General features: G+C 49.7%; 1 protein-coding gene across 3 annotated transcripts; it reads right to left on the bottom strand.

Moving 5' to 3' along the window:
• Positions 1-536: 536 nt before the first annotated feature.
• Positions 537-16,045, bottom strand: LOC101538210 (ADP-ribosylation factor 2). Of its 3 annotated transcripts, none has more exons than XM_004618021.2 (5): positions 15,952-16,045; positions 14,220-14,386; positions 9,200-9,310; positions 5,084-5,208; positions 537-2,207 (listed from the first exon to the last, which is right to left on the bottom strand). In XM_004618021.2, the coding sequence occupies exons 2-5, from the start codon at positions 14,365-14,367 to the stop codon at positions 2,046-2,048; spliced, it is 546 nt and encodes a 181-aa protein (XP_004618078.1). In that variant the 5' UTR covers positions 14,368-14,386; positions 15,952-16,045; the 3' UTR covers positions 537-2,045. The 3 variants fall into 3 exon arrangements, with proteins under 3 accessions (XP_004618078.1, XP_054989012.1, XP_054989014.1); XM_055133037.1 differs by having other exon boundaries at positions 15,975-16,033; XM_055133039.1 differs by having other exon boundaries at positions 15,901-16,003.
• Between the last annotated feature and the right edge of the window lie 4,239 nt (positions 16,046-20,284).

The following is a 20,284-nucleotide window of genomic DNA, read 5'->3' as shown; positions in this document are numbered from 1 at the left end:
ATGGTTGCACCCCTGAGCAGACTGACACAGTGTGGGGTCAGGGGAAGGGAGGAAGTGGGACCCAGGATATGCCTTCTGAAACAGACCATCCCCCCCAGGTGGTCCCCGATCCCTCCCCCACACTTGCATAGGACAGGGTGCTCCGGGGTCACAAAGGAATAGGGCAGGAGAGGGACAAGGCCTGCCCCAGGTGTGGCCGGCACTGCCTGATGAGAGTCCCAGAGCAAGGCCCCCGGAGGCCTGAGACCTGTCACCCTCACTGCGCCCCCATGAGGCAGGTGCTGTGCCCATTTGCCAGATGAGCCGAGTGAGGCTCAGAGACAGCTGGCCTGGGCCACAGCAGTGAGGGCAGAGCTGGGGCGATCTGTGGACAAGGCCGTTCTGACCCAAAGCCATTCACTCCTCACCAGCGCCCCATAGCCGCTCCCCAATCACAGCAGGGAACTGGGGCCGAGAGAGCAGGGGCCGAACTGGAGGAGCAGGTGATGTGGCGCGAAGGGACTTGGATGTGACTTCAGACGCTCGGAACCACGGGCTGTCCTTCCCTCCTCGCAGAGCACGTCTTTATTGTCCAACCAATCAAAAAGACAAACGAGACACAAGCGAGGCACGAACCCAGACAATCCCCGCCAGCTGGAGGCACCAACACGTTTCACAGGAACCAAACCCGGACTGGGTGACGGGACCACAACGACCACACTCTAAAGCTAGTTTCCCCAAACACATCACCCCCCAGCACGGCATGAGACCGCGTCCTAGTAGCATCAACATCTCTGTCATCGAGAAACCAGGTTCATGCTGGCTAAAACTCACCTTTCACCTCCTCGGTCATTTCGGTAAAATGTGTTTTTTTGTTTTGTTTTGTTTTCTAAAAAAGGTGAAGTTATGAAAAGGCTTGGGTAAAAAATGGGCCAGTAGGGGTGAGTCTGGGTGGCCTCGCTCCTCTCCAGGCCTGTCTCACTTGTATCTCGGGGACAAAATAAAGCACATTTCCCCATGGGGCCATCACTGCCACCCGCAGGGCGGGCAGTGCCACGGAGGGAGGTCTGGACTGGACATCTTCATAGCAAAACTTAGCACCAGCGGGGCGACACCAGGGGTGGCTGGGAGCTTGTTCCCAAAATGCACCTGGGTTCTCTTGCAAACTCTCAGAAAACACGGGCCTGTGGTTCTGGGACAGAAACCAGCCCAAGAGCCAGTGGGACTGAGACAGGGACTCCGTGGCACGGCCGCCCCAGGAAGGAGCCTCTGGCCACAAGCGTTGACCACTCAGCAGGGAGCAGAGAAGTGGGGGCAGCGGCCTCAGGAGCCTAGAACCTGCGACAGTGCTGGACAGAGAGGGACGCCCCTCACCACCTGACCCGGGCCCAGGGAAGAGCCTTCCCAGGGGTCCCCGTCTGGCAGCCAGGAGGCAAGTCGGGGAAGGAGGGAGCACAGGGAAGGACTGGATCACTTTCTAGAGTCGGGGAATCTCCGTACTCTCAGGAGAAAGACCCACCCCAGGTTCTTCCCACCAAGCCCGTGAAAGCAGGAAGTCTGGGCTAGCAAATACACTTCAGGGGAAAGCTCAAACGTGAGCCTCAAACCTGGGGCAAGCATGTACCTCCCTTTCTTGGGGATGGGACCCCTGGGAGCACAGACCAGGGGGCTGCTGGCTCTGACCAGGACGGCAGGAGCGACTGCTCCTCCACGCTTACAAACAGGACTCCTGGGGAGCAGAGGCCAGGTCCAGAAATGCATGAGAACTCAGCACAGCACTTCCACCTGCCTTACTACCACGAAGCCCTGGGGGCCCCAGTGCTCCAGTCGGCCCCGGGAACTCCTCCCTCAAATGCAAAAGTGGTGATGCAAGCGACGGAAATGGAAGGTGGACGGGACGCCGGCTTTCTCCCGCCGCCATCAGACTGGCTTCCTGCAGCACGTGGAAGGCACGATGTGAGAAAGCTGCTCCCACCCGCACCCCCCGCGGCTCCTCACACGCACACACGCACACAGAAGAGGCAGCTGACTGCCTGATGCCCAGGGAACGGCCGCGGCGGGGCCCCTCACTTCTGGTTCTTGAGCTGGTTGGAGAGCCAGTCCAGGCCTTCATAGAGTCCATCTCCGCTGGTGGCACAAGTGGCCTGGATGTACCAGTTTCTCTGGCGGAGGGAATGTAAGCCAAGCTTGTCTGTTATCTCTGCGGCATTCATAGCATTGGGGAGATCCTTCAAAGAGAGGATGTGAAAGCAGTTAGCCGCGCTGTGTGCGTACCAGGAAGATCATGCCCTTTCCTGTGCACTTGCCTTAACCCATCTCAGCTCGACAAAGGGTAACCCCAGCCTCCGCGGCCTCGCCCCAGGGTCCTCGTGGAAAGAGTAGAAGGACACGTTTGAGCTGGTATTCCCACGCACTGCCTGCCTGTTCTTGCTCTGCTCCGAGCTGGTCCTCCTCGGTGCCTTAGTGCTCTGCAGGAGTCACGGCCCCAAGCCCTCCCACCCTCCCCTCTCTCCCCTGCACAGGCTGCCCTGCTTGGTCTGGAACCACCCGGGTTGTTGCCTGCTGGCTCTGCTCCGTGTCACCTTATCAGCTGGGCTTCCCCCACCTCCTCTACCATACTCCCACCAGACAGCAGCTACATCACCCGGCCCATGGCCACACCAGCTGGGTTTCCTCCCACCAGCATGAAAATTCTATGCATAAAGAGAATCTGCCTTTGTTCACTCAGACATCACCGATACTGAGACAATGCCTGGAAATTAGTAGAGGCTCAGTTTATGCTTGAGTAAGTAAAAAGTACAAAGCATAAGCTATAAAAAAGGTAGAGTGGGGGTGGAGAGAGATAGTATAGCGGTTAAGGCCCTTGCCTTGCACACAGCTGACCTGAATTCAACCCCAGCACCCCTTGTGGTCTCCTGAGAACCGTCAAGATTCATCTCTGAGTAAAGCCAGGAGCAAGCCCTGAGCATTCTGAGGTGTGACCCCACCTCACCTCCAAAAATGAGAAGGGGTGGGACATGATTCAGCAGTAAAGTTCACACCTTGCATGCCTGAGGTCCTGGGTTTGACCCCCCGTAGTGCTAAGAGGTGGAAAATGGCAAAGAAATAATATAGGAGGTAAGGCACTGGCTTTGATGTAGCCACTTCAGCTGACCCTGGTTCAATACCAGGCATCACAAATGGTCCCCTGAATACCATCTGAAGTGGTCCATGGGCACAGAGCCAGGAGTAAGCCCTGAGCACCAGGGTATGTGGCCCAAACCCTCCCACCTCCAGTAAATGAGAGAGAGAGAGAGAGAGAGAGAGAGAGAGAGAGAGAGAGAGAGAGAGAGAGAGAGAGAGAGAGAGAAGAGAGAAGAGAGACAGAGAGACAGAGAGGAGAGAGAACACTTGAGATGACAGACTCTCCCTGCACACGTGCGCGTGCGCATGCGCGCGCGCACGCGCGCGCACACACACACACACACACACACACAGAATTATACATTTCTGGGTTTTTTTTTTTTTTTGACTTGCACACAACCCACCTAGATTTGATCCCCAACACTGCATATGGCTATTCCCAGTGGTACTCAGGGCTACTCCTGTCTCAGGGTGAGATGGAGGTTTACTCCTGGTGGTATGTGGGGACACCATGCAGTGCTGGAGATCAAATCAGGGTCTCTCACATGCAAAACATGCACTCAGGCTTTGCACTATCTCTTTGGAACCTAAGTGTGAGTGTGTGTGCCCACGCATGTGTGCATGTATGCATATATAATGTACATATACTATATGGTATATAGCATATATACCATATATGTATAAATATAAACATACACAGTATACATTTATATTATAAATATGTATATGTATGTATGTAAAATGTGTATATTTATCGTGTGTATGTATATATGTGTATACACACATAGATGTTTATTTTTTCCCCTTCCTTCTCCAAAAGAGTTTGTTGAACTTGGTCCTGTGGGGTACAAACTAACCCCAAATCTCTCAAAGTCTGTATTTGTTTGTTTCTGGACAAAACAAAGTGGATCTTAGGGCTTACTCCTGGTTCTGTACTCAAGGATGACTCAGGGTTCAGGGGACCAGATGTAGCACCAGGAATCAACCTGGGATGGACTGTATGCAAGGCAAGAAGCACCTTACTCCTGGACTCTCTCTCCAGCCCACATCTACCTTTCTTCACCTCTAACTTCTACACTTCCAAAGACTGGAAAGCACAAATACACCTTTGGAGAGGAGCATCAAGTATCTGTAGATTTTGTTCTGGTGGCTATTTTTAGGCCAGCCTAAAAACAGCCTAAATCCCTTGTGGCTCTCAGGGATCACTCCTGGCAAGTTCAGGGGTCCATATGGGTGCCGGGGATCAAACCCAGGTTGGCCACATGCAAGGCAAGTGTCCTATCTGCTGTATTATTTCCCTAGCCCCTAAATATCCATTTTTTAAAAAATTTTTTATTAGTGAATCATCATGAGGTACAGTTACAAACTTATGAACTTTCGTGTTTGCATTTCAGTCAAACAGTGATCATTTACCCATCCCTCCACCAGTGCCCACTCTCCTCCACCAATGTTCCCAGTATCCCTCCCAAATATCCGTATTTTTTTTTTTTTTTTGCTTTTTGGGTCACACCCAGCGATGCTCAGGGGTTACTCCTGGCTTTGCACTCAGGAATTACTCCTGGCGGTGCTTGGGGGACCATATGGGATGCCGAGGATCGAACCCGGGTCGGCCGCGTGCAAGGCAAACCCCCTACCCGCTGTGCTATCGCTCCGGCCCCCGCAAATATCCGTATTTTTAAGTGAGACATTTAAACAGTTCATTTCAGTCCCCGTATGCAAAAGTCAAAGTCATCAACCTATCTGTTTGCTTATATTTTTTGCCTTTTAGAATATTTATTGATGCTTTTCAAACTCACCCAGGGCTGTGTGTGTTTCTTGCTCATACTCTAATCTTGCCCCCTTGGTTCCCCAATGCAGCAGGAGGGCACAGAACAGAACACAAACCTGATCAGAGCTGCTAGTCCTCAAACCCCAAAGGAAGTGAGTCCTTGGAGGGGCCCCTGCGGGCGGGCGGCGTCTGGCTGACCCTCCACACACGTACCTGTTTATTCACAAACACCAATAGAACGGCATCTCGGAGCTCATCCTCAGCTAACATGCGGGTCAGCTCCTCCCGGGCCTCATTGACGCGCTCTCTGTCGTTACTGTCCACCACAAAGATCAGGCCTGGAAGAAAAGGCAAGTGTGTTAGGAATGTGGACCCAGGGAGGCCAGCGGAAGCTTCCTGTCTGAGCAGTCCTCCTTGCTCGCAGCATGCTTCCAAGAAAAGCCATCAGTACGCAAGGACACGCTGCCTCACCAGGTGGCCCAAGATGCCCACAGTCAGCATACCCGGCTCCAAAGCAGCACGGCCTGCACTGCATCAGCAGAACCAGAGAGAGGCAAGGGAGACACCTGGGAGGGGCAAGGCAGCGCTTCTGCTGCCTGGAGAAAACCCGTCCGCAGCAGCCAAGGGGCACCAACCTCCTAGACCAACCCCTTCCAGGAGCCTCCTGCTGTCACAAAAGGTCTGTCTGAGTAAGCGCTTCCCTTACTGTGGGTCACTCTCACCAATTAGACAACCTGAAGAGGAGTGATTGCCACACGTGTCTCCAGCTGATCAGAATCGAGGGCATTTGAGCCGCCTAACTTGCCCCTAGTGTCTGAAGTGAGGGAGCCTTGTGTTCTTTGCCTCAAAGCACGGCCCAGCTCCCAGTATCCAAAGTATCTACAGCATCCCACACCAGAGGAGGCAGGAGACAGGCCAGAGAGATGAGCCCAGGGCACTGAGCCCTTACTACAGGACCACAGCCCCACTGGCAGGAACCAGCATAGCTTGGGTGGTACCTAACAAGCAAGAGTGCTGCTGAAGCCAGGCAGGGCGGGTGTGAAGGGGCTGTGAAAGACCCAGCCACGCCCTGGGCTGTGTCACGGGTAAGGAGAACAGTTCAGTTCGGGTAAGGAGAACAGTTCAGTTCGCTGTGAGGATAGAGGCGAGAAAAGCCTGCTTGGCTGCACCTCAGGGAGTAAACTGGAGAAAGCTCCGAGGGGGGCATGGGTAGTTCACCCAGGAAAAATGCTCAGTTGAGAGGACATGGGGCCTGAATGCCCACCTGCCAGGCTGTGACACGCAAGGCTCCGGGGCCCAGATGCAGCTCAGAGGCAGAAGTCAGGCTCAGCCCCTAGCGCGCACACAACAAGTTAGAATAGAGCGAGGGATTCACAAAGAATGAAGGACAGGGGGGCTGGAGCAATAGCACAGCGGGTAGGGCGTTTGCCTTGCACGCAGCCGACCCGGGTTCGATTCCCAGCATCCCATATGGTCCCCTGAGCACGACCAGGGGTAACTCCTGAGTGCAGAGCCAGGAGTGACCCCTGAGCATCGCTGGGTGTGACCCAAAAAGCAAAAACAAAACAGAACAAAACAAAACAAAACAAAACAAAACAAAACAAACAAACAAACAAAAGAGAATGAAGGACAGGGTAAATGCCACAGCCCAGAGTCGACCGCCAGCAGGAGCAGCAGCTGCCTGGGTGGCACTCCTGGTACCACAGACATTTGTGCCCTGCTTAACCTTTGTGTGGACACGCTGCAGAGTGACCACTAGCAGAAAGGGGAAGGGGGAGGAGAGGACCTCTCAGGCCCTATGGACATGGAGATCCGCCACCACCTGGCAGGCCAGCACCCTCCCTCCTACTGCCCCTGCACGACCACCCCAAAAAGCTGCATGTCCCAGCAGCTGTGGATGCTAAGCATAGAAAAGCAAATCAATTTACTCAGAAGTGGGGTCTTCGAGACTATGAGGGAAACCCCAAAGGGCGGAAGCAGGCACACCATCCCTTTACAGTTTTGGAGACAAATAAAGGTTTATAAATAGCAGGTCCCACTTTCAACTGTCTTTGTAGAGAACCTCTAGGAAACCTGGAGAAGGTAAATTTACACATGAATAGCATTTCATTTGTTTTTAAAGAGGGAGAAGACTGTAGAGAAAGCAGTGACAGTGACATTCAGTATCTCTGGGTGGATAATGGAGAGGGGGCAGGGCGTGTCAGGCAGAGGAGCTGGGCACCAAGTTCTTGAGTGACAGTGACTTCGGTCTTTCTGAATGCCAGTATATAAATATATTGCAATATTAATATATTAGTTTCAGATAACAGAAATACAAATAAAGAGAAAGCTCTACACACAAAAATTGAAGGACCATTCATGCATTCTAATCCACTAAAAGTTCAAATTCCAGTCCTCAAACTCCATAGTTAAAGTGTCCTAAAGAGAACCAAAGGCGGGCTGAAATGGATAGCACAGCAGGTAGGGCGTCTGCCTTGCATGCCGCCGACCCGGGTTCAATTCCCAGCATCCCTAAGCACCGCCAGGAGTAATTCCTGAATGGATGAGCCAGGAGGAACCCCTGTGTATTGCCAGGTGTGACCCAAAAAGACACACACACACACACAAAAAAAAAAGAGAGAACCAAAGGCTATCATTAAGCCTGTCATACTCAACATACTGATGGAGAAGGAATATTAAAGAAAATTAAAAGCCAGAACAATTAAAATTGGCAGAAGTGTCTCTCATACCTCCAGATTGATGATTTCCATGAATTAATATCATCTTATATTTAGTTGATTTTTCATAATAATCAAAATCGGTTTATTTTATTATTTTTATAATGATAATATGCTGTGATAATATAATAAAATATAATCATATATTCTGTTAATGAACGATTAATCTCTGAATGAACGATTTGAGGCTCTTCCTGTTCCTGGAGCGAACAGATATCATTGGGCTGCACTAGCTCTCGACAGGGACAAATGGAGACATTACTGGTGCCCGCTCGAGCAAATCGAAGATCAACAGGACTACAAGTGATACTGTTAATATTTTCATATATTGATGCGATTTCCAGATGAGAGTTAATTATTTTTGATTTGTCTGGGGGGGGTCACACCCTACGGTGCTCAGAGCTTACTCCTGCTCCTTACTCAGAGATCACTCCTGGTGGGCTTGGGGGGGCTACTATTTCAGTGCCAGGAACTGAACTGGGTCAGCAGCATGCAAGGCAAGGCCTTTCCCTGCTGCACTACGGCTGTCCCTGTGGGTTAATATCTGAATCAACAGTCTGATAAAGAGATACCTTTCCCCAATGAGGGTAGGCTCATCCAATCCACTGAAAACAAAGGGGAAGAGAATCTGCATGTTCATCCTGAGTGGGAGCAGGCCTTGGAAAGAAGGCAGCTCACTGGCTCTCTGGGGTATCTCCAACATGGGAATGAAGGAAAGGGCACACATGCCCATATGCGCACATGCTTAGAGAATTCTACAAAGTTCATCTCATTTAAGCCAAATAATCCAGGGCAATGGGTATTATTTCTATTTCACAGCTGGGGAAAATGAGACAGAAAAGATTACTTCACTCTCCTGAGGTTTCAGAGCAGAGCTGTGCGTAGAACCCATGTTTGCTCATTCTTTCAGGGGAGGGGAGGGAAGAGGCTGAGTGTTTTGCTTTGTGAAGAGGGTAAGTTTGGGGAACCTCTGGCTTAGCCTCAAGAGGCCAGGAAATGGCTCCAAGGGCTAGAGCATAGTCTCTGCATATGGGAATTCCGGGCTCAATTTCCAGTACCGGATGGATGATTCCTCAAGCTCCGGAATTACCCAAGGCTACACCGGGAATAACCCTTGATCGTCACCACCTCAGGGTAGGGTAGTGTGGCCCAGAACACACACAGTCTCACACACACACACACACACACACACACACACACACACACACACACACACACACACACACCCCCCTCTCCCAGCACTTCAGCTGAGGCTCATACCTTTGAGCACTACCACCTCAGGGTGTGGCCCAGAACAAACACCAACACACACACACACACACACACACACACTGGCGCTTCAGTTGAGGCTCACATACTCAGTCTGTTAGATGGAACTCTCCAGGCTAACCGTTCTGAAGCATTCTAGATGCTTCCTTTTGAGGAGGCATTCAAGTCACTTTACTAAGAATGCAGGAACCACTTCTCAGAAGGAAACTTCCCCCTTCCATGTGGTAAGGAGGAGTCAGACGAGGAACAACGACGGTTCACACCAAGCCAACCACACGTCTGCCTTCAGAAGAGAAGCAGTTCTCTGAACCAATCTCCAAGTTTCAGACTGAACCGCACTTACCTTGGGTGTTCTGGAAATAGTGTCGCCACAAAGGTCTGATTTTATCTTGGCCACCAACGTCCCAGACTGTGAAGCTGATATTTTTATATTCTACTGTTTCCACATTGAAACCTAAATTAGGGAGATAAAGTTTTTAATAAAGACTTCTGCTGCTAAACAATTCAAAATAACTTTGGGCAGTATATTTAACTGGCAAAGCACCTTGCCAGCCAGAGATTTGGAGCTTAGAAAGCAGAATACCTTATCCATCACAATACCCAACCATCCTCTACACTCCAGTGTTCCCCACACCTCCCCCTGCAGCAGAAGGTCCCACCAAGTACAAACAGAAGCCGTTAGTGTGGCTAGTTTCCACTCCTCGCCACGCACAAATCTACCTACACCCACCCTCCAACAACTATGTTCTTTTTCCTTTTTTGTTTTTTTGGGCCACACTTGGAGGTGTGAATTTTGACATCACTGTCCACTCTCTCCTTTAACTCTTCCCTAGTTCCCCATTTCCCTCTGTTTCAGTGGTTGGACCTTCTAGATTCCTTTCCTAGCTCAGACACACTGGACTGATGAGTAACTGACAAGCCCCCTGACTGTCCTAGCCCATCCATTCTCCTCTTTCCACAACACCCCCCACCCCACCCCCCCAAACACCTGAGACCATCTCACTCAGTCCTAGGACTTCCATTACCATTATCATGCTAACAATCAAAATTACTTTAGGCCAAACTAGAGCTATCTTTGGAACTCCAGGTTCATAACCCAACCATTGTCGTACATCTTTGGTTCCATGTCACAAAGGTTCCTCCAGTAAGGCAGTAAATCAAAACCTGAACTTGGGGCCAGAGAGACAGTACAGCGGGTAAGGTGTTTGCCTTGCACGCGGCCAAACTGGTTTCTCTCCCTGGTATCCCCTCTGATCCCCTGAACACTGCCAGGAGTAATTTCTGAGTGCAGAGCTAGGAGTAAAGCCTGACCGTTGTCAGGTATAATTCCCAAACAAACAAAATAACCCCTGAGTGCTCCTCATCCCTTTACCCAGTTTCCTCTACAAGCTATCCTTTCACTGACTCTATTCCTCAAATTGGAAACCAGACAAAATCCTTCATGACCAAAACCTGTCAACTCAAGCCTCCTAAATATCTAATCACTCTAATGCGAGACTATTTCTATTCTCGATAAATGAAACAGTCTCACAAATACTCTGTATTTGTTTATCCTTCTCTAGCCACTCATCATTTACTAATCAAAACTATCAAAAATGTAATGTGAGGGGCTGGAGCAAAGTAGAACGGGTAGGGCATTTGCCTTGTATGCAGCCGACCCGGGTTCGATTCCCAGCATCCCATTTGGTCCTCTGAACACCGCCAGGGGAGATTCCTGAGTGCAGAGCCAGGAGTAACCCGTGCATTGCCAGGTGTGACCCAAAACGCAAAAAAAAAAAAAAAGTAATGTGAGTCATATCATTTCTCTATACAACTACTAGCAAATTTAAATAACTTTCCTTTTAGGGAAAGAAGAGGAGAAAAAGGGGGAGAGAGAGAGAGAGAGAGAGAAGGGAGGAAGAAGAGAAATAGGAGGAGGAAGAGAAGGAGGAGGAAGAGGCAGCGGCTGTCAGGGTGAGGCAGAGGGAAACACCATTTTGTAGGAAGAGCCTCCGGAGGAGAGAGAGCTGACTGTACCCTATAAAGTAAGAGACAGTTATATATCCAAACTCTAAGTTGAGATGCGGGTAATTTAGAATGGGATATTCTTGGTGACACATTTTGAGGGAGTGCTTTGGCACAGCGTACCTGTATTCAAAATGTATGTTTTTAACTTTTTAACTTTGCTTTTGGTGGCACTGGGAATCAAACCAAGGGCCTCACACTTTTAAGTCAACTGCTCTACCAGTGACTCTGATCCTTGAATCAAAATATATACCAGGTTTCAACAGAGGAAAATAAAGTATATCTTTATAAAAATGTCCAAGACATTGGCGCTGAACAAATAGTACAGCACAGAGATGCTTGCCTTGCACATGACCGACCTGGATTTGATCCCCAGCACCCCAGCTGGTCCCCTGCCTGCCAGAAGTGATCTGTAAGGGCAGAGTCAGAACTAAGTCACACAATGCTGGGTGTGACCCAAAGAAACAAAGAAAAGGGTTCCAAGACCTTCTTGGAAAAAAGGGTTCCAAGGTTCTTGAGCAATCATTTATAAGAGCAAGTCACTGCCCATGCTACAATACAAAAAACTGTGATTAAACTGAAAACAGATCAAGCCACTGCCAATGTATCAAAAACAATCACACTGTGGTGAGGGAAAGCGCTCAACAGACTCAATCAGACGCTTTGCAGGCTGGAGCCCAGGTTCAATCGCTGGCACTACAGGGTCCCCAGAGCACTAAGTCGGTAAGAGACCCCCCAAATTAAAAAAAAATCAGTGGAGTAATAACCAATTATTAAAATTTTATTTTGATCTGCATAGGTTATTATTTTAGCCTCTAAATTTATTGATTTAGAATAACCCTCTCACCCCCACAAATTATGGGTTTCCTAGGCGTCCCCGTTGAGTTTCAGCTAATGAGTCCTTAGGGCTGGGCTGAGACAGGCCCCTTTCTCTCCTAATGGTCACTCGATACCTGAAGAGCACTCATTGTGCTTCCTCAAAAGAGGGCAGTGACTCAGGAAGGCAAGCTTCAAGCTATGTGCACCTACAAGTCTGTACGAGGGTGACCTGAACCAAGGACCCCCTGGCTGAGGTCTCTGATGAAACACAGGGACGCCCAGGGTGTGGCTCTGAGGCATGGTTCATTACAGGGCATTAATATAACAATCCACCACAAAGACCGAAACTCAATTCACCAAATATTTGCCAGGCATTTTTCTGGTGAACAAGACAGACAGGACTCCCATCTTATTTACACTGCTGGGAGGAAGAGAGACAGTGAGCAAGCAATGACAAATTGCAAGTAACCAAGAAGTTCAGGTTGCTATGGAAACTAATAACAGGGGAAAACCAGTCCCAGGGTCAGGAAAAGTGTCCCTGAGAAATAATGTTTGAATCGAGACAAAAGAATGAGCTGGCAATTGCTAGATAAAGCGGGAAGGGGACTAAGGAAGAGGGCAGAAAAGCATTCCAGAGGGAGGAAATGACATATTCCGAGGTCCAAGCATATTGTCTCACGCAAAGCAAACTGGAAAACAACATGTGCATATCTTACAAAGCTCAGTGCCAAAGTCTTAATATTAGAATAGTTTCTAAAAATTGTTTTGTTTTCTGGATGTATGAATGTATGAAGAATGTATGAAGAAGCACAAATTACTTTCATAATTGGCAAAAATCAAGTAGTCGTGCTATTTCAATTTTGGATTAAAACATTTTTTAAACTGTGGGTGTGAACATTTTCCCCATCTGATTTCCCGCTTCTTCCAATATTATGGTCTAGGAAGCTACTGCCCATGATGGATATTGATCAATTGATTGCTGTGCCTAAGGTAGCACACAGAAAGTCACTACCCGGGCTCACATCCCACCTTCTCAAAGGAGCCTGGATCATACGCCACAAACTGCCAAAACTGCCTTTGCAAAAACCTCAAAGAGCCTGTAAAACACAGAGCTGGTTCACAGGAATAACCACACTGCCAGATTGTCCCCTAATACTGCTATAAATCAGATTCTTCCATTGAATACCAACTCAAGCAGTTGGCTTGAGCTGAAGTGAAGAAGAAATCTTTACCTATAAACACCTGGATCATAGTGGCATGGAGAGATGCTGGAGTTTCACTGGGGGAACTCAGAGGGGGGAGGGTTGAGTTTCCCTCCTCACCCCAACACACCTCCAAAACCCCACCACCACCATGCTCACGGCTGCTCTCCACAGGCTTGGATGAGCCTCACCCATGGGAAAACCTGCAGAAAAACCCAGGTATGCGTGACCCGTGACTGAAATCTCCAAAACTTGCTCAGCCAGAATGGGCCTCCTCCCCCATCTCCCAAGTTTTTCAGTAGCTTGGCAGTCATACCCATAAACTGCCCCAGCTCCATGTACTCTCATAAATGGCCATGATCCAGAGACTCAGAAATAAAGCTCCTGTATGAGAGCAACATAGGCCTCACCCATGAGTGAATATGCTGTATAATCATATTCTAAATTTTAGAATTCCTAGAATGCATGACCTCTCATTCTTTACACCATTGATGTATCAAACTTTGGGGATACAATTTAGGATCTGAGGTAGAAACATTCAAAATATGGTGGTGGGAAGGTGCACTGGTGGTGGGATTGGTGTTTGAATATTAAATGTAATGAATTATTGTGAACAACTTTATAAAAACTAAAAATACAATAAATAAAACAAATTTTGCTATATAAGTAAAAAAAGGCCTGCTGGAGACCTGGAGAGGTGACAGAGGGATGAAAGTATGCTGACCCCCACTCAAATGTATCACATGGTCCCCTGAGCACCGCTGGGAGCTACCCCTGAGAGTCGGGAGGAAGCCCGTCCCAGCACCACTGGGTGTGGCTCAGACCCACCCCAACAAAGCAAGACCAGCTGGAATGAAGACTAACTTGGGGAGCAGGGGCAAGGGCTGACTCTACGCTCCCTTCTCAGGCTTAGGCTGGGCCCCAGGAAGGCGAATGGAGGACACGACTGTTTCCACAGTTCATCATCACCATCCAGCTCTTAGCCAAAAAGGGTTAAACTATCTTAACCTAAACGTGTTCTCAGGTCTCTAGCAATGTGCTAGGACTGGTGGGGGGCAATCATGAAACTACTTATTATCGGATTTGGCCTCAAAATGTTATGACCCTGGGACCATGGAGATTGCTGAGTGCTGAAGTGTTTCCATTGCAAGCTGGAGCCCCAAATTAAATCCCTAACACCAGAAGGATCTAGAGCACCCCCCCTCAACCAACTGAAAACGTGGCCAGTAGTAGCCACCCCCCCAAAAAAAAAAGTTTTACAAAGAAAACAGTAATATAAAGCTGTAAAAGTGTAATACGCTGAGCCATAACTGGCCCTCCCACAGGCCCTTCACCTACCTATTGTAGGGATGGTGGTAACAATCTCTCCCAGCTTCAATTTATACAAGATGGTAGTTTTCCCAGCTGCGTCCAAACCCACCATAAGAATTCGCATCTCCTTCTTCCCAAACAGGCTTTTAAACAGTTTCTCAAACACGTTCCCCATCGCAAATGACTTCTGTTACCTGAGTAAAAAGAAAGGCAGGTTAACTCATGGGTTTGCAAAGGTAGAGAAACAATATACATAAGATACAAGCCTCTGATTAGAGTCGGTGCCTAAGTGCAACCTGAACAATTTCAAGTTGAGCCTGGCTTATGAGGAGCAGTGTCTTGTTTTCAAAGGGAAGCCCAACAAGGCCAGTTGGAACAGTGCCCAAAAATGCTTTTCCACTGCAGCACCCAAGGGGTGTGCCCACAGCCAGTCCAAGCATGGGGGACATTCCGGAATGAGAGCTCACGAAGCCTCTTCCTTTTCAGTGTGTAAAGCATGAAAAGCCGGTTGGATGCAGTCAATCCTGGTTCCATCCCCAGCATCTCCAGGACTGATCCCTGAGCACAAGTGAATGCCCAGGGTCTGGAGGAAGCCCTGGGCACCAGCAAGAGAGCGGGAAGAAGGGCAAAAGGGAGGTAAAGGAGGGAGGAAGAAGAGAAATAGATTTCAGTGAAGAGACAGCATCAGGAAACCGCAAAGCTCACAGAAATCAAGTGGGCTGAGAGTCCAGGACATGCCAAAGAATCCGGTGCAGACTAGCATCAAACTTTTGCAACATTTTACATTTACATGCAAATGTATGCGTATATGCTAAGTGGGCAGTTCAGGAAACGCCAGGAACCAAGAAAAGTGACCACCAGCGGTGTGGCCACTGGACCTATCACTTCTTGTTGTGTTGTGTTGAGCTCCTTGGCCACGCTCCGTGGCTTCTTCGTCCTGGCGGGCGCGTGGGAATTGACTGCAGTGCCTGGGATGGAACCCTGCGAAGGCCGGCGCCCTAGCCGCGGGTCCCCGCATCACTTCCTCACCAGAACAGACACTTATTTCTCAGCAAGTGCCACACAGGGCTTCTGGAACAAAGACCCGGTCGGCGCGGATTTATTTAACGCTGCATTCATTGTGCAGGCCTTCGCAGGCTTCCCTGGGGGGCACGCGGACCTACGGGGGCTGAGACCTGGCCCTTTCCGCGTCCACGCTCTGCGTCCACCCGAGCAAGCTCCGGGGAACCCAGCAAGATTCCCGAGGAAACAAAGGGGCGGGGAGGGGGTGGCCCGTCACCGCGCTCGGGGGGGGGGGGGGGGGACTCCGGCCCGCCGCACGCCCGCGACCCTGCCCCGATCGATCCATCGAGGCGCGCGGGGACAGCTCGGGTCGGTCCGCACCGGGTCCGCACGGAACGTCCGCCCGACCCCGACGCCCCCGCGGCCCCGCATCCTGGAGGGTGACAAAGCCGGGGCCGCGTCTTTGTCCCCAAGAAGCAAGGGCGGGCGCGGGGCACCGCCGGGCCGCGACCGTGCCGTCCGCGCGGGGGTCCCGGGCCCGCCCCTGCGCCCGGCCGTCCCGGGCCGCGACCCCCACGGCGCCCGCTGGACGTTGGCGCGCGAGACCGCCCCGTTGGGGGCCAGGTGACGGGGTCCCGGGCCCGGAACGCGCTCGCGGCCGCCGGCCAGGCCCGCCCCGCCTCAGCCCTCCTCGCCGGCCGCCCACCTCTCTCCCGCTTCCCGCCCGCGGTAGTCCGGACGCCGAGCCCGGCCACACCTTCTCCACAGCTCGCCACTTACCCGTCCGAACCGCGCTCCCAACACTTCTGCCTTCAGAGTCTCAATTCCCCTCAGCAAAATGGCGACGGGCGCGGGGCGGAACCACTGCCAACCAATCACCCTCCGCCTCTTGAAGTTTCTGGACCAGTGATCTGGAAGTATTGTGAGTGACGGCACAGACTACCAATGAAAAGGGCAAACCGCCCCCCGGTCCGAGGAGGCCCGCCCCGCGCGACCTAGGCGACCGCAAGAAGCTCTGGAGACGCCGGGTTCATCGTCCAATGATCGAGCACCGCGTCCCCGTGAGCCCCGCCTACGTGCCCCACCCCCAATGCCTTACACGGCCAATCAGAAGAAGGGAAACATTTCCGCCCATCATTCAGAAAAAGGGCGAGGATCGCCCGTAAGCCCGCGAGCGTTCGGACCAACCCGCTGGGAGCACGCGGGCGGGGCCCGACTTGGGGCGATATTTAAGGAAATGTGCCCCACTGGAGCTAAAAGTAGAAACTGGTCAAGAGCGCCTCGCCCTGTGCCAGGCTGCACTAAGGCCGCCCAACGGTCGTGATTACCGGCACCTGCACCCTCCCAGACTTCGTGGTGGGACCCTGGCTGGGTCTTCCTATGAGATACGTTCTATAACTGAACCCCCTTAAATGCCCGCCCGGAGGGCTAATAAGCCTGTGAGTGGCACATAACAGATGCCCGGAGAAATGAGCATCGATTTGTTGTCTCTGAGAGACGTGGGGAATGAGGGAGACAGAGTCCATTTGGAAGTGTGGAAGGACTATCACATACATCTGATGGTACTGCTCCCTGGAAACTGTGCTGGTGCTCAAACAGTGCTCACGAGGGGTCGGACTCCGGCCACAGTGCGCATCTTTAATTGCAGGATGTGCCCTCACCTGACTGTGCACCAGAGGAAGCACACTGTGATGCCTCGAGGTCCCTGGAAACATGCTGGTGGCACCAGGGAATGGAGTCATGACTTCAGACTTGTAAAATAGGTTCCTTTAGCTACCGGCCATCTCCTGAAACCCCCTACATAATTCTTTTAAAAGTTAAGGGGGGAGCGGAAAGGTAGTACAGCTAAGGAGTCACTCCTAACAGAGTTCAGGGGACCAAATGGAGTCCCGGGGATCAAACCCAAGTCAGCTGCGTGCAAGGTAAGCATCTTACCCACTGGACTATTACTCTGATCTCTGTTTCATTTTTTTTTCCTTGGTTTTTTTTTTTTTTCTCACACCCGGCGATGCACAGGGGTTGCTCCTGGCTCGTGCACTCAGGAATTACTCCTGCCGGTGCTTGGGGGACCATATGTGATGCTGGAAATTGAACTCGAGTCGGCCACATGCAAGGCAAAAGCCCTACCTGCTGTGCTATGGCTCCAGCCCCTCTGTTTTATTTATTTATTTATTTATCTATTTTTGCTTTTTGGGTCACACCCGGTGATGCACAGGGTTACTCCTGGTTCTACACTCAGGAATTACTCCTGGCGGTGCTCAGGGGACCATATGGGATGCTGGGATTCGAACCCGGGTCGGCTGCGTGCAAGGCAAACGCCCTACCCGCTGTGCTATCGCTCCAGTCCCCCCTCTGTTTTATTTTTAAGTCAAGTTTTATTGTGGACTTGTGGTCACACTGAAAAAAATTTTTTTTTCCAAAGGCGAGTTTTCAATCGGAGGCACTCAGGCTTTATTTTGTTAATTTTTTTTTCTTTTTGGGTCACACCTAGCGATGGACAAGGGTCACTCTTGGCTCATGCACTCAGGAACTACCCCTGGCGGTGCTCAGGAGACCATATGGGAATGCTGGGATTCGAACCCGGGTCGGCCACGTGCAAGGCAAACGCCCTACCTGCTGTGCTATCACTCCAGCCCCTACACACTGAATATTTTTAATATGTTTTTTCTTAAAGGTATCATGAATTACAATAGGTAAAAGCATGTAAATATATAAACATAAAATGCCGGGGCCACACTGATACAGTACAGCAGGTAGGGCATTTAACTAGCATGCGACCAACCTGGGTTCAATCCCCAGCATCCCACATGGTCCACTGATCCCTATCAGGAGTATTTCCTGAGTACAGAGTCAGGAGTAAGTCCTGAGCACCATCAGGTGTGCTCTCCCTCCCAAAATAAATTAAATACCAAAGACATATGAAATTGGGTTTTCTGTTCTGCTGAATGTCCATAGGCACAGGATTTAAGGTTCATAGATGAGAGGATGAACTGAGTTCCACTGGGGTAGTTGCCTGTTGGGTAAAAGAGGTTTTGGCCAAGAACCAGTGCTGGATTGATTGCTGGAAGGAGACTCATCAAGTGAGACGAAAGAGCTGGGGAACCATGCACTTTAAATGTAGTACTGCAGAAACAGACGGATTCCAGAGCATATAGGTAATCAGGAAGAAAAGGCAACTTCACCAGAGAAACCTGGGTCAAAATTCCACGAAGACTAACAGGATAATTAAATTCAAATTCATCTGGGTGTATTCAAATTGCCTGACAGCCTGTCCCCAGCAATAATTTATGAGGTCCTATCAGTTCAGCGCTATAAAATGGTGCTCTTTTAGCTGGAGCAATAAAATCAAACCAGATGCATTCCACCCAGACTGGTTCTTGCCCAGCTCATCCAATTCAAGGAAATAGCCTTTCAAAGGACTTTAGAGGCAAGATCTCTGGCTAAGAGTTCCTTAGGCAACAGGAAGTCCTGATATTTTTTTCTATTATGAATGTTGCAGTGAGCATTTACTTTTCTTTCCTGTATTCCCTACTAATCAGAAAAGAATTTCAAAAGCAGAAGTCCTGGGTCAAATTACTAAGATCTTCTATTTTTTTTTAATTTTTTCCCCTTAAACTTTATATAGACACTGTGGTTTACAAAGTTGTTCATAATGATTTGGGGGCCGAAGAGATAGCACAGCGGGTAGGGCGTTTGCCTTGCACGTGGCCGACCCGGGTTCGATCCCCGGCATCCCATATGGTCCCCCAAGCACTGCCAGGAGTAATTCCTGAGTGCAAAGCCAGGAATAACCCCTGAGCATCGCTGGGTGTGACCCAAAAAGCAAAAAAAAAAAAACCAAAAAAAAAACAACAAAGTTGTTCATAATGATTTATTACAGGCATTTAATATTTCAACACCAATCATTACACCTTCTCTCCACCGTTGTCTTCAATTTTTCCATCTACCCCTTAAGCCTGCCCTCATAGCAGGCCCTCAATAATTGATTTTTTTACATTATATTGTTACATTATTTTTTGAGTAGATTACATAAATTTACATTTCTATCAACCAAGGGAAAGCCATGGTTACTTTATCCTAGGGTAAACTTGATAGGCCCAAAATTTCATTTTCAGGAGCCTGAAAAATAGTATAGCAGGCAGGGTGCTTGCCTTGCACACGGCTCACCTGGGTTTGATCTTGGCATCGTGAGCACCTCCACGAGTGATCCCTGAGCACTGAATCAGGAGTAAGCCCTGAACACCACCAAGAATGGCCCCAAAAGAAAAATTTTATTTTTCATTGATTTAACTTTTGGGGTTTTATTTGCTTTATTTTTCATGTATTTATTTGTATTTTCATTGTATTGACTATTGTTGTTCTAGTTATGTCCTGCTGATTTCCAAGGCAAAGACGTAAAGTTCTTCTGCCAGCAATTATGAAGGTTCATTGAATAAAGTCATCCTACCTGAAAAGAAGAAAACTAGCAAAGATAACATCTTTGCCTACCATTGTTTGTACCCACAGAAGGAGTGTTGGGTCTGATAGTAAATGAGTTCAGGGTCCAGAGAGATAGTACAGGAGGTAGGGCACTTGCCTTACACATGGCCGACCCAAGTTAAAGTTCTGGTCCCCTGAGCACCACCAGGAATAATTCCTGAGTGAAGAACCAGGAGTAACCTCTGAGCATTGCCAGGTGTGACCCAAAAACAAAAACAAAAGGGGTTCTATCCCTCCACCCTCTCACAACTAGAGAATATGTACTGGGGCTAGAGAGATAGGAGAGCAGGGAAGGCAGTTGTCTTATATGTGACTGACCTGGGTTCGATCCCTGCCACCCCATATAGTCTCCCAAGCTCCTCCAGGAATGAGAACTGGTCCAAGAGTAATCGCTGAGCATCGCTGGGTATGCTCACAGCCCATTTTCTCCCCCATTTCCCCCTCAATCTGCATGGCTAAAACAAATTCCTGCCCACATAGCACTTAATTATGAATAATTTGGACCATATACTTGATGCACACACAGGAGATATGTTTTATACTGCCATGTTTGGACTGGAGCAGTAGCACACCGGGTAGGGCATTTGCCTTGCATACAGCTGACCTGGGTT

Source organism: Sorex araneus, chromosome 3 (genome assembly GCF_027595985.1).
Source record: "Sorex araneus isolate mSorAra2 chromosome 3, mSorAra2.pri, whole genome shotgun sequence".
Classification (NCBI taxonomy): domain Eukaryota; kingdom Metazoa; phylum Chordata; class Mammalia; order Eulipotyphla; family Soricidae; genus Sorex; species Sorex araneus.
Note: the sequence above shows the minus strand (reverse complement) of the source record. Positions and strands in the feature narration are given on the sequence as shown.